This window comes from Aotus nancymaae, unplaced genomic scaffold, assembly GCF_030222135.1.
Source record: "Aotus nancymaae isolate 86718 unplaced genomic scaffold, 86718_ANA_hifiasm-v0.15.2.pri h1tg000028l, whole genome shotgun sequence".
Lineage (NCBI taxonomy): Eukaryota > Metazoa > Chordata > Mammalia > Primates > Aotidae > Aotus > Aotus nancymaae.
In genome coordinates, this window is record NW_026988441.1 from 8,619,532 (window position 1) to 8,633,242 (window position 13,711).

The following is a 13,711-nucleotide window of genomic DNA, read 5'->3' on the forward strand; positions in this document are numbered from 1 at the left end:
ATCCCAGCTATTTGGGAGGCTGAGGCAGGAGAATTGCTTGAACCTGGGAGCTGGAGGTTGCAAGGATCTTAGATCGTGCCATTGCACTCCAGCCTGGGGAACAAAAGCAAAACTCTGTCTCACAAAAGACGAAAAAAGGCCCAGCACAGTGGCTCACGCCTGTAATCCCAGCACTTTGGGAGGCTGAGGCGGGCAGATCACGAGGTCAGAAGTTTGAGATCAGCCTGGCCAACATGGTGAAACCCTGTCTCTACTAAAGATACAAAAAAAACAAAAAATGAACTGGGTGTGGTGGCATGCACCTGTATCCTAGCTACTCAGGAAGCTGAGGGAGGAGAATTGCTTGAACCTGGGAGGCAGAGGTTGGCGTGAGCTAAGATCGTGCCATTGTACTCCAGCCTGGGAGACAAGCGAGACTGTCTCAGAAGCAAGAAGGAGCTCTCACAGAACAAATCGGACAGAGCAAGCTAGGGTGAGTCACAGAACCACGACGGTGGGTTGTTACAGCTGACTCAGGAGGAAACATCTAGGCGGGACCCCAGAGCCCCCTGGACTTTCTTTGGGTTCAGCGTTTATAGAAACATTGTGGGTTCTCATTGAAAATACACAGCCTGGCAAAATAAAAACCCAAAGGTGAAACAGAGCGGAAGAGGATGGAAGGAGAACCCTATACAGAGCTGGGTGGGAGGGTTGGGGCTGCAGGAATGCTTTGTCATGGAAACCACAGTGCCAGTTGTTGCCTTGGAAACCACAGTACAGAGTGTTGTCATGGAAACCACTGTAATGATTCCTCTTAAGGGTCCTTCAACTATTTTTAAATCTGCTAGCAATCACCATGTCTCTTTAATGGGAGAGCAGGCAGGCAGCTGATGCCACTTCTCTCTCTCTCTCTCTCTCTCTCACATACACACACACATATATACACATCTGGTGTCACATTTATAATATTTAGGCTGATGCAAAATTAATTGCAGTTTTTGCCATTGAAAGTGGCAGAACTATAGTCCCAGCTACTTGAGAGGCTGAGGCAGGAGAATCGCTTGAACCCAGGAGGCAGAGGTTGCAGTGAGCCGAGATCATGCCGCTGCACTCCAGCCTGGGAGACAGAGTGAGACTCTGTCTCAAAAAATAAATAAATAAAATAAAATAATGGCAAAACAGCAATTACTTTTGCACCAACCTAATAGATATTTACATATTCCTTTAAAAATAATTTTTTGCTGTCTTAAATATTTATCTCTTAAGTATTTTGGAATGCATTGTGTGTGTGTGTGTATATGTATACACACACACAATATTGTTTTATGTGCATTTATTTAAAATTGTTTTTGAGACAAGAACTTGCTTGGTCACTCAGGCTAGAGTGTTGTGGCATGATTCTTGTTCACTGCAGCCTCGATCTCCCAGGCTCAAGTGATCCTCCCACCTCAGTCTCCCAAGCATCTGAAACTACAGGGATGTGCCACCATGCCTACCTAATTTTTGTGTTTTTTGAAGAGATGGAGTCTTGCTATGTTGCCCAGGCTGGTCTTGAACTCCTGGTCTCAAGCAATTCACCTGCCTTGGCTTCCCAAAATGCTGGGATTACAGGCATGAGCCACCACGCCAGGCCTATTTTAAATATTTTTATGGCTCAATTTTTATTTATGGTTATTCATTTTCTTCTTCTTACCCATTAAAACCACATAGGGCTGGGCGTGGTGGCTCATGCCTGTAATCCCAGCACTTTGGGAGGCCAAGGTGGGCGGATCACGAGGTCAGGAGTTCAAGACCAATCTGGCCAACATGGTGAAACCCCATCTCTACTAAAAATACAAAATTTAGCTGGGCATGGTGGTGTGTGCCTGTAGTCCCAGCTACTCAGGAGGCTGAGGCAGGAGAATCATTTGAACCCAGGAGGTGGAGGTTGCGGTGAGCCGAGATTGTGCCATTGCCCTCCAGCCTGGGTGACAGGGTGAGACTTGGTCTCAAAAAACATAAAACAAAATACATATTGCTTTCTTCACCCCCATACTTCACTGAGGCAGTTTCATTCAAAAGCTTCATTTTTGCCTTTGATGCCTCTGCCTTCTGAACATTCTTAGATCCACTTGGGAAATCTCAATTTCCGGGACCTCAGATGTTTCCCTTCTGCTTTATTTGTGTTCTGTTATTTATGATATAGGTGGTCAAATTCAAATATGATACTGGCTGTGGAAAATTTTATTCCAAGCTGCATTTACCATTTCCAAACCTCACATTTTGAACTGTTACTGTAAATAAAACCTTTCAATTTATTTTTTTAAATGGTGGCATAGGCCAGGTGCAGTGGCTTATGCCTGTCATCCCAGCACTTTGGAAGGCTGAGGATTGTTTGAGGCCAGGAGTAGAAGATCAACCTAGATGACAGAGTGAGGCCCGTCTCTACTAAAAACTTAAAAAATTAGCCAGGCATGGTGGCACATGCCTGTAGTCTCAGCTACTTGGGAGGCTGAGTCAGGAGGATCACTTGAGCCCAGGAGATGAAGGCTGTGGTGAGCTATGATTGAGCCACTGCACTGTAGCCTGGGTGACAGAGTGAGACTCTATCTCATAAAATAAAATAAAATAAATTGTGGAATATTCCAAACTCAGAGTCAAGAATAGAGAATTGACTGGCCATAGTGGTTCATGCCTATAATTCAAAACTTTGGGAGGCTGAGACAGGAGGATTACTGAGCCAGGAGTTGGAGACCATCTTACCCAACATAGTAAGAGCCTATCCCTACAAAAAAAAAGTTAAAAATTAGCTGGGCATGGTGATGAGCCAAGATGGCACCACTGCACTCTAGCCTGGGTGACAAAGGGAGATTCTGTCTCAAAAGAAAAAAGAAAAAAAAAAAAGACCTGGCCAGGTCTGGTTTGCTCAGACTCTGCACATCCCAAAGACCTTTGACCATCTCCTAGGAAGCAAGCTCTAAGCCCTTGGGGGAGCCTGTGCTAACAGTGTGACCTGTGGTGGGGGCCTTGGGCCACATGGCATCAGTTCATCTGAGACTGAGTAATTAAGGCCAGTCACACAGGTGCTCAATGCCTATGGGATCAACCCTGTCCCTTTCAAAAAAACTCTGGACATCAGCCGGATGCGGTGGCTCATGCCTGTAACCCCAGCACTTTGGGAGACTGAGGCAGGCAGATGACGAGGTCAGGAGATCGAGACCATCCTGGCTAACACGGTGAAAACCTGTCATTTATTCCGATTGCCCAGTGTCTTATGTGAACATACCACAGTTTATTCTTCTGTGAATTGGCATTTGGGTAGCCTCTAGATTTTGGCTATTATAAATAGTGCTGCAAGGAATATCACTGTCCATATCTCTTAGTGAACATGTTTCTGCTGGGTATACACATGGAATAGAAGAACTGCTAGGTTGTAGAGTCTGCACACGTTTTGCTTTAGGAGAGTTTTCCGTAGTGGATGTACTAATTTATGTTCCCACCGGCCATGCCCAGATACAAGAGTTCTGATTTCTCTTCTCATGCACTCTTAGTATTTCTTTGACTTTTTCGTTTTATCCATCCTCAATCAGCAAATGTGCAACAACTCCCTGTGCCCGTACTAGACTTGAGTTTCATTTGACACAACGTTCTGACAAGAGCAGTTATGCCACACGCTCTTGTTACTTTCCTGGACCAAACGGTTGACAATTCCAGAACAAACTCCAGGTCACTGGAAAGACAGAAGAAGAAGAATGCTGCTCAATCGTGGGAAGGTCCCTTGTAATTCTGTTTAAATAACAACATCTTACCATGTGTCAGGACCAAATATACATTTTGCCAGAACATTGAATGGCCATGTATTTGGTCAAAGGCAAAACAAAAGTCACCATCACGGCCGGGCACAGTGGCTCACACCTGTAATCCCAGCACTTTGGGAGGCCAAGTTGGATGAATCACAAGGTCAAGGGATCGAGACCATTCTGGCCATCATGGTGAAACCCCGTCTCCACTAAAAATACAAAAAAATTAGCTGGGCATGGTGGTGTGTGCCTATAGTCCCAGCTACTCCGGAGGCTCAGGCAGAAGAATTGCTTGAACCCAGGAGGCGGAGGTTGCGGTGAGCCGAGATCATGCCACTGCACTCCAGCCTGGAAACAGAGCGAGACTCGCTCTCAAACAAACAAACAAAGAAACCACCTTCATAAAATGAACTTTAGGAGTAAGAATAAATCTTAAATTCTATCACAAACTTTAAATTTCCATCACAATTTTACACTTTAGACATCTAGCAAACATACTTTAAAAGTTTGGCAATAATTTCAGCTACTCTACGTCCCATGTATAATCCTAAATGGCTGCTGAAAGAACAAGACAGTTTTTATTACCAGCTCTGCTGATAGTGACATGTGACCTATCATGCTTTCCTTCCTCAATACAAGTAACTGACTGGAGTGGAAGATTTCTCTCTTCTTCAACTCAGGCCTGATGATCTGGTTGACAGTGATGATGCTATTTCACTGAAACAATTTCATGAATTGAAACTTTGTGCATTGCTTGAGAAGTTGCTTTGGAGAATCTTTTCAGGAGCAGACTTCAGATGACTGCTGTCATTTTGTTGTAAGAATGCTTTGTTGATCATCATCAATCCTTGCTGCATTCTACCTTTGCAATATCTTCCATCTATCCATTGCTTCATAATAAGATACCCCAAAACTTAGTGGTATAGAGCAACAACTGTTTGGTTGTACTCATGCATTCTACGCATCAGGAGTTCACACAAAGTACAGCAGTGACTGTTTCTGCCAAGTGATGTCTGGGCCTCAGTTGGAAAGATATAAATGGTTAGCGTGGAGTCCTGATCAGATAAGTAAGCAACAGGGAGGAAGGGGCCCCAGGTTGGGGAGGGCCCCAGGTTGGGAAGAACAATGAGCAATTTTTCTGAGAGATGGCTAATCACAGTCCTCTGTGTCCCAGTGCCCTCTTTCTGCACGCAGCCCCCTCCGGCATGGCCCTATGAAACTTCCTTCCAAGGCCAGGCGCAGTGGCTCGTGCCTGTAATCCCAGCACTTTAGGAGACCGAGGCAGGCAGATCACCTGAGGTTAGGAGTTCGAGACCAGCCTGACCAATATGGTGAAACCTTGTCTCTACTAAAAATACAAAAATTAGCCGGGCATGGTGGTAGGTGCCTGTAGCCCCAGCTACTTGGGAGGCTGAGACAGGAGAATTGCTTGAACCCAGGAGGTGGAGGTTACAGTGAGCCGAGATTGTGCTATTGCACTCCAGCCTGGGCAACAGTGTGAGACTCTATCTTAAAAAAAAAAAAAAGAAAAAAGAAACATCCTTCCAGTCCCTGCCTCTCTGCAGACAGCCCCTTCTCTGCTGTGCTGCCCGTTGTAACCTTGCAATGTATTTTCATATCTTCTCTAACAAATCTGCCTTTCTTTACCTACAACTGTCTTGGTAAATACCTTTACTGCCCACAACACCCACCACACCTAGTTGCATCCATGACAGCTGGGGGTGACTCAAATGGCTGAGAGCTAGAACCAGCCGGAAATTTCTTCACTCACATATCTGGTGCCTGGGCTGAAATCCTGTGAAAGCTGTGCTCAGCAGGGAACTGTTGTCAGAAGCACCGACCTGGCTTTTCTGTGTGGTCCAGGCTTCCTCACAGCATGAAAGCCAGAGGGTAGCTCACTGAACTTCTTACTTGGAAGCTCGAGGATACAAGAATAATAAGAGTGTTCCAGTGAATGAGGAAGAAGCTGTGTGGCCTTCTGTAACATAGTCTGAGAAGTCACATAGCTTTCCTTCCACCAAACTCTATCGGTTAAAGTAGTCACAAGTCTGCTCAGATTCCAGAGGAGACGACATAGATCCTCACTTCTCAAAAGAAGTGTCAGAATTTATGGCTATGTTTTTAAACCACTGCCTAAAAATATACACTCATTCTTCCACTGATACATAGAATTTCAACATATAAAGCACATGAGATTTAAAAATTTTAATTAGGCCGGGTGCAGTGGCTCATGCTTGTAATCCCAGCACTTTGGGAAGCTGAGGCAGGCAGATCATTGGGTCAGGAGTTCGAGACCAGCCTGACCAACATGGTGAAACCCAGTCTCTACTAAAATTACAAAAATTAGCCAGGTGTGGTGACGGGCGCCTGTAATCCCAGTTACTTGGGAGGCTGAGGCAGGAGAATCACTTGAACCCAGGAGACGGACGGAGGTTACAGTGAGCTGAGATCACACCACAGCACTGCAGCATGGGCAACAGCGAGACTCCATCTCAAAAACAAAAACAAAAACCTTTAATTATAGCTAGAGTGTTTATAGCCAGAGTGTTTATTGGAATATTCAATTATTCTAGATAATTGAATATTATCCAGAATATTATAGCTAAAATGTTTCTCTTTATTGGAATATTCAGATGTGAATTATGTGAATAATCAGATGTTAACGATTTGAATAACATGACTTTTTAGCATAAAATATGACGGGGACTGGGGCAATCGCACAAATACTGATGACACCCAAATTTAGGGATGCCAGAGATGACAGCGAAATGAACATTTGGCTATTTGGCCTTACAAAGGCCAATTTCAAAAATGAACCCAAAGAACAGATTTTGGTTGAATACCAAGGCCAAAATTGTACTTCAGTGCATCTTTCAGATGAGAGCTCCCTGAATCTCCAAAACTTCCAGATCAGGAAGGTTTTTTCATTAGAACTCCTACTATAGAGAAAAGGAATGAGCTCAGAGGGCTCAAATTATTTGGCCTGGCCAAAAAAAAAAAAAAAAAAAAAAAAAAAAAAAAACAGATGGCAAGTTCAACCAAGTCACATAGGAGTGCTTAATTAATTTTTTTTGTTCTGTTTTGTTTTTGAGACAGGGTCTCGCTCTGTTGCCCAGGCTAGAGTGCAGTGGTGCCATCTTAGCTCACTACAACCACTACCTCCTGGGTTCAAGCAATCCTCCCACCTCAGCCTCCTGAGTAGCTGAGACCACAGGTGACTGCTACCACACCCGGCTAATTACTGCGTTTTTGGTAGAGACGGGGTTTTGCCGTTTTGCCCAGGCTGGTCTCAAACTCCTGAGCTCAAGTGATGGGTCCGCCTCAGCCTCCCAAAGTGTTGGGATCACAGGCATGAGCCACAGCGCCCGGCTTTAATTAATTATTAACAAAGGTCTTGGCCATGGGCAGCAAGGTTGAGGTAGGAGGCCCAGGGGACTCCACTGACGGCCACACCGAAGACTGGCCAAAACGTGGAAAAGGCACCGAAAGCTACTCTCCATAAGACATGACTGCCAGCACCATGACAGTTTACCGTTGCCATGGAAACACCCATAAGTTACTGCCCATTTGCTGGTTAATTCTGAATAACCCACCCCTTAATTAGCATGTCATTAAAAGCGGGTACTAATGTGACTGCAGCCTTGCCCCTGAGCTGCCATTCTCAGCACACTGCCTATGGAGGGGGTAGCCCTCTTTGTTAGGTTTTGGAGGGAAGGTGAGGGTTAAAGAAAGAGGGCAGCTCAACAGCGACTCAGGTATACCGCAGACACCTATGGAAGGGGGGACCAGCTTAATGCCAAAGCCCACCGCTGCCTATAGGCTGGGGGTATTTATAGTTATGGGTGGGAGGGGTCTGGGCAGTATGGCTTGCTGTCCAGCAGGATATTGACAAGATGGTCCCATGATGAGGTGGTTCTGGCCCTTGTTCTGGTAGAATGTCGTGTTCTCTGCACTTTCTCCCAGTAGAATATGATAGGGACGTTTCTTAGTTGGGCCTTTGCCTGACAGGGTATGATAATGTTTCTCTTTTTTTTTTTTTTATTTACTTATATTTCTTTTTTTTTTTGAGAAGGAGTTTCACGCTTGTCTCCCAGGCTGGAGTGCAGTGCCGGGATCTCAGCTCACTGCAACCTCTGCTTCGCGGGCTCAAGCGGTTCTCCTGCCTCAGTCTCCCAAGTAGCCAGGATTGCAGGCGCCCAACACCACACCCAGCTCATTTTTGTATTTTTGGTAAAGATGGAGTTTCACCATGTTGGCCAAGCTGGTTTTGAACTCCTGACCTCAGGAGACCGGTCCGCCTGTGCCTCCCAAAGTGCTGGGATTACAGGCGTGAGCCACCACGGCAGGCTGGTAACGTTTCTTTAGTTGGGCCTTTGTCCAATTTGTGGCCAGATGGGTAGGCAGGATGTTTCTCACGGCCTGAACCCCCATAGAGTACTTCACTTGGACCAAGGTCTGCAAAATAGTCGGGTGGGGAGGCGGCTAACAAAATGGTTGTAGTTTGGATTAACACTCCTCTGTAGGGGCAGGCACTGAGCTGTAACATTGCTCCCCGCTTCCTGGAGGACACCAGGAACCCACCCTGCATCACGCTGAGGAAACGAGAAAAAGCGAGGCATTATCCTCATGCTAGAAGGGGTTGGGTAGGAAAGTGAGAAGTTTCTAGAAGTTTCTGGAAATTCCTGGAAGAACCCAGGAGCTTGTAGCAGAGGAGGTTACAAAGCCAACAGGAGCTGTGGCTTTTGTTAGAGAAACCCAAGATTAAAGCCCCTTTTTCTTCCTTCCTTGATTTCTAGTGTCTCCCAAGAGTCAACGCTGGGTGAATCTAACAGGTGGGGCAGAGGATGATGAAGTTAGTGGATGCAATCATTGATGTTGGCGCTTCTCCCCGACCTGACCCCCGTTCCCGAGGCCCACTTGGGTAGAAAGGTTGGGCCTCCACGGAGGCGCCATCGGAGCGTATGCAAACCCCTTGCTCTGCGACCTGAACAGCCGCTCTTGCACCGGCTCTCTAGGTCCAATTGCAGCGCCCGCGCGTAGGCGGGCTCGGTCCTAGCAACCTACGGCCGGTTGCCATGGAGACCTCGGGAGCTGCGCAGCCCGAAGACCCCCGAGCGGCGGTGCGGGAGCCAGTGCGCAGGCGCGCGCTGCGACGCCAACCTCGGCTTCGCGCAGCTGCCGGGATCGAGGCTGGAAGCCGCGTGACCCGCCCGGGCCGGAGCGGGGGCGGACGGCGTCTTTCTGGTTCTTTCTGCCTCCAGCAGCTGCGCCGGGGTAGACGGAGCCAGCGACTGGGGAACGGCTGCATCCCAGCGGCCTCTCCTTGGCCTGGCTGGGCGGTCGGAGGCTGGGCTGCCAAGTAAATCCCGGCCGCGCAGGGACGGAGGGCCTTTTGCGGCAGATTCCGGGACACGTGTGAGCACTCGGGGCCCGGGTTGGGGAGGAGGGTGTTGGGAAAGCGCGAGGCCTCCTGCAGGCCTGCCGCGGAGGGGGCAGCTAGGATCGGCGAGCTTGGTCGTCTTCCCGGGAGCCTGACCTCACTCCCTTGTCACCTTGCAGGATTACGGTTTGGGGACCGCTGCAGCCCCACGTCCCCCTGATAGACTCTCTGCTACGCGTAGTAGGGTCAGAGCCGCTAAATGTCCAAGACCATGGCGATGAACCTTCTGGAGGACTGGTGCAGGGGAATGGAAGTGGATATCCACAGGTCCTTATTGGTGACAGGCATCCCAGAGGACTGTGGACAAGCAGAAATTGAGGAGACCTTGAATGCCGTCCTCTCCCCGCTGGGCCCGTACCGCGTGCTCAACAAGATTTTTATGAGGGAAGAGAATGTTAAAGCTGCCCTCATTGAGGTTGGTGAAGGTGTGAATCTGAGCACCATCCCCCGCGAATTCCCAGGAAGGGGTGGTGTCTGGAGAGTGGTGTGTAGAGACCCCACCCAGGATGCTGAGTTTTTAAAAAATCTGAATGAATTCCTGGATGCGGAGGGGCGCACCTGGGAGGATGTGGTCCGCCTGCTCCAGCTCAACCACCCCACACTGTCCCAGAACCAGCATCAGCCCCCAGAGAACTGGGCAGAAGCTTTGGGGGTGCTCCTGGGAGCAGTGGTGCAGATCATTTTCTTCATGGATGCCGAGATCCGAAGCCGGGAGGAAGCCAGGGCCCAGGAGGCCTCTGAGTTCGAGGAGATGGCAGCCTGGGGTGTAGCAGGAGGGAGGAGGATCAAGAAGGAACCGGGGCTTGCAGCAGAGGTGGGTTCTACCTTAAAGACGGAGAACCCCAACAACTGGAATGCCATGGAAGACCAGCATGACCCTCCCAAACCGTTGGTTCGCAAGGCTGGAGCCAAGACTCGCTCCAGGAGAAAGAAGCAGAAGAAGAATCCCAAGCAGGAAGCAGTGCCCTGGAAAAAACCCAAAGGCAACGATTCCAGCAGCACGGCTGACTTGGAGGATCCTGAGGCGGGTGATGCTGAAAGCATGGCGGGCTCAGAGTCGATCAAGGGCAGCAAGAAGCCCTGTATGAAGCAGGAGGAGTTCGCTTTGAAGAAGCCTGGGGCGAAATGTGCCTGGAAGGGTCCCAGAGACCCATCTCAGGATGTCCAGGCAGAAGCTGAGAGTCCAGAAGGCGCCTCGGAGTCAGACCAAGATGGTGGCCACCAGAGTCCACCAAAGAAGAAGGCCATGGCCTGGGTTTCCACCAAGAACCCCGCCCCCATGAGGAAGAAGAAGAAGGTGAGCTTGGGCCCTGTCTCTTACGTCCTGGTTGACTCAGAAGATGCCAGGAAGAAGCCGGTGATGCCAAAGAAAGGGCCGGGCTCGAGAAAGGAGGCGTCAGTTCAGAAGGCGCCTCGAGGCCAGCAGCCTGCTGAGCCAGCAGCCTCAACCTCTAAGGGTCCGAAGGCCAAGCCAGAAGGCTCTCCTCGGCGTGCCACCAATGGTGAGAATGACAACAGAAGTGACTGGGCTCCTGCCAGCAAGTGGGTGAGGCAGGAGGAGCAGGAGTGGCAGGCGGGGGCAGAGGAGCCTGAGGAGGTGGTAGGTCAAGCGGGTGATGAGGAGGATCCCAGTGCACTGCAGGAGGTGGATGACACACCAGTTGAGGAGGGTAAGAGCCCAGACCCCCCCCGCTCCAAGGAGCCCCTGAAGGCCGATGCTGGGAACATGTGGTGGGCAGGAGACAACAGAGCAAACCCACTGACCGATTGTTTATCAATGAGTGTCGCTTTGGTCATTTGTCAACTCTATCTGAGCCATCTTCCTTGATGAGAATTTAATGGTTTGGGGCCAGGCGTGGTGACTCACGCCCATAATCCCAGCACTTTGGGAGGCCGAGGTGGGCAGATCACTTGAGGTCAGGAGTTCAAGACCAGCCTGGCCAACTCAGTGAAACCCCATCTCTAACTAAAAATACAAAAAATAAGCCGGGTGTGGTGGCACATGCCTGTAATCCCAGCTACTTGGGAGGCTGAGGCAGGAGAATCTCTTGAACTCTGGAGGCAGAGATTGCAGTGAGCCTAGATTATGCCACTTCCCTCCAGCCTGGGTGACAGAGTGAGACTGTCTCCAAAAAAAAAAATAATAATGATTTGGGAGGCTGAGGCGGGCGGATCACTGAGGTAAGGAGTTCGAGACCAGCCTGGCCAACATGGTGAAACCCTGTCTCTACTAAAAACAAAAATTTTTTTTAAAAATTAATGCTTTGGAAGTTATGGTGTTTGCCGGGTATGTGGCTTTAAGGGTGAAGTTTTCCAGAGGCCTGGCTGGGGAATAGAAATGTTCAGGGACCGAGAAATTTCTTGGAAGTAACACATTTCCTAAGGACACCTCTCTCTGTTCCCTTCTTGAACTGTTCTCATTTATTCACAGAATCCAGAAATAAATTGGGGGACCACCCACACCCGAGGAGTTGAAAGAACAAGAAAGAAGTTCCAAGTCAGCAAAATTTCCTCTTGTCACTGAATGAAATAAGACTTTGGACTGTCTTAGGGACCCTGTCGATAGCGATCTGGCTCTGAGGTAAACAGTAGTGAGGTCTCGGGTGGGAGGGAGTTGGGGAAGGGAGGTGGATCTCTATGCCTTTTTCTCTACCAGGCCTGCTGTTCACTGCCCCCTCCACTCACCTTCGGAGGCGGGAGAGTTGGTAAGAGGATTGGGAAAATTCTAGAACATTCATTCCCCTTTATGCACAAGCAGGTCGCTGTTACACTCATCCACGTTCAGCCTTTCTCCCCCATGCCTCGCTCCCTCCCCGGGATGGTCAGCGACCTCTGCAGGCCCTGGCGTTTGGAAGAGCTGGGTGGCCCCGCCAAATTCTCCCTTCCAGCCTTTCTCTCCTGTAACCAGTGGGGTAAGTTAAGCCAGGACCTTCACTGCAAACCTGGCTTCATTGCTCCTTCCGTCTCCAACCTCCAGTTATCTAGCCAGGAGGTCCCTGGAGTTAGTTTTAGGGAAAAAGAATGTCTGCTTAGATCTCGAAGTCCTTGAGTTTTAGCATCTGTTAGTAAAAATGGCATTTTGATTCCCATTTCGGATGAGCCCTCTCAGGAATCCTGTGGGGAAGGGGGTGATTGTAGGGAAGAACTCAGGCAATCCTAGGTCCCCAGCTCTAATTTCATCCATCCAACAAACTGTCACCATCTTTGCACCAGAAGGTCACTACTCCGATTATAGTAAAAAGGGAAAAAAAATCTTTTAAAACTCAGCTGTTAATGTCTGCCCTCTGAATTTAGACACACTATATTAGACCAGACCACCATGTGCCATTGTGTGTGTGTGTGCGTTTGTGTGCGTGTGTATACGAGAGGGCAGGGTCCCTGAGACAGTGGTTTCCAAACTGTATCCTAGATGTCCACAAAGATGTAATCCGAATCTTTTTTTATGTGTTTAAAAAACTGTGAAAAGTGACTACTCACATATGTTGGAAACCAAACGAGTTCCATTGAAGACTATCAGGCTATTTATCTTGTGTTTATAGGTGAACCTGTTTTTGTACACGTCTTGAGTTAGCTGCTTCTGGCATCTCTTTGCTTAAAATTGAGCTTCTTGTAAATGTGACTGATGAGAGAGGTTAGAAGGGGAAGAAATTCAGTCCTGTGCATGTCCTATTATCTGACGCGCTGAAAGCAAGTTTCCTTTTGTAATTTACACACTCATTCTGCCGTGACTTTAGTTGTGTGGTAGCAAGTAAATGTATTAACATGGTGAACAGTAATAATATTCTGTCATAAGAGTATTAGCCCTTGTGCATTTTCAGGGTCTCTTTTTCCGACTTCAGTTTTTGTGGTGATATGAACAGTTGTTATATGTTCCCAGTGATTCAGCTTTAAAACAAATTTCTTGTGATGATTCATTTCAAAATCCTGAGTGAGTGTAACTGAAAAATACAAGAGAAAAGAGAGTGGTTTCCATTGACAGCTACGCAGCTGTGCGCATCAAGCTTCTCCTGGGGTGTGTGCAAAACAAAACCCACGGGTGAATTGGATTCTTGAAATGACCAAAGCCTGCAACTGTCCAGCTTCTGATTTCAAAACGGGTTCATTAGGGCTTCATCGTCTTAACAAGTTGATACCATGACTAGTAAATGCAAACGTGTATGTATAAAATAAAGCTTAGCAAATTAAGTGTCCTGTTCAGTCTCTTTTGTAGGTGGGGATTGCCTGGACTGTTAGAGTTGAGGAAAGGGTTCCCCCTTCAAACAATACCCCCAGCCAGACGTGACTGGTTATCAGATACGGATTCAAGCTTCGAGAATTGTTAATTATCCATGAGAGAAGAAGCCGTTTGTCCTCTTTGTGAAAGGCTTGCCACCGATGTGGAAGGATGTGTCACAGATCTTAGGGTTTCTAGAATAGGTATCTGGTGATGCGAAGTACCTTAAAGTGCCAGTATGTTTGTTTGTTTGTTTATTTATTTATTTGTATTTTTTTTTAGACAGAATCTCACTCTGTC

The 13,711-nt window shown here is 48.0% G+C and overlaps 1 protein-coding gene across 2 annotated transcripts; it reads left to right on the plus strand.

Moving 5' to 3' along the window:
• The first annotated feature begins 453 nt into the window (after positions 1-453).
• PNMA8A (PNMA family member 8A) lies at positions 454-13,383 on the plus strand. 2 transcript variants are annotated; one of them, XM_064381141.1, is made up of 3 exons: positions 454-472; positions 9,318-10,700; positions 11,630-13,383. In XM_064381141.1, exons 2-3 carry the CDS (start codon positions 9,398-9,400, stop codon positions 11,671-11,673), a joined length of 1,347 nt encoding a protein of 448 aa, XP_064237211.1. In that variant the 5' UTR covers positions 454-472; positions 9,318-9,397; the 3' UTR covers positions 11,674-13,383. The 2 variants fall into 2 exon arrangements, with proteins under 2 accessions (XP_064237211.1, XP_012302184.1); XM_012446761.2 differs by lacking the exon at positions 454-472 and adding an exon at positions 9,005-9,173.
• Positions 13,384-13,711: the final 328 nt, after the last annotated feature.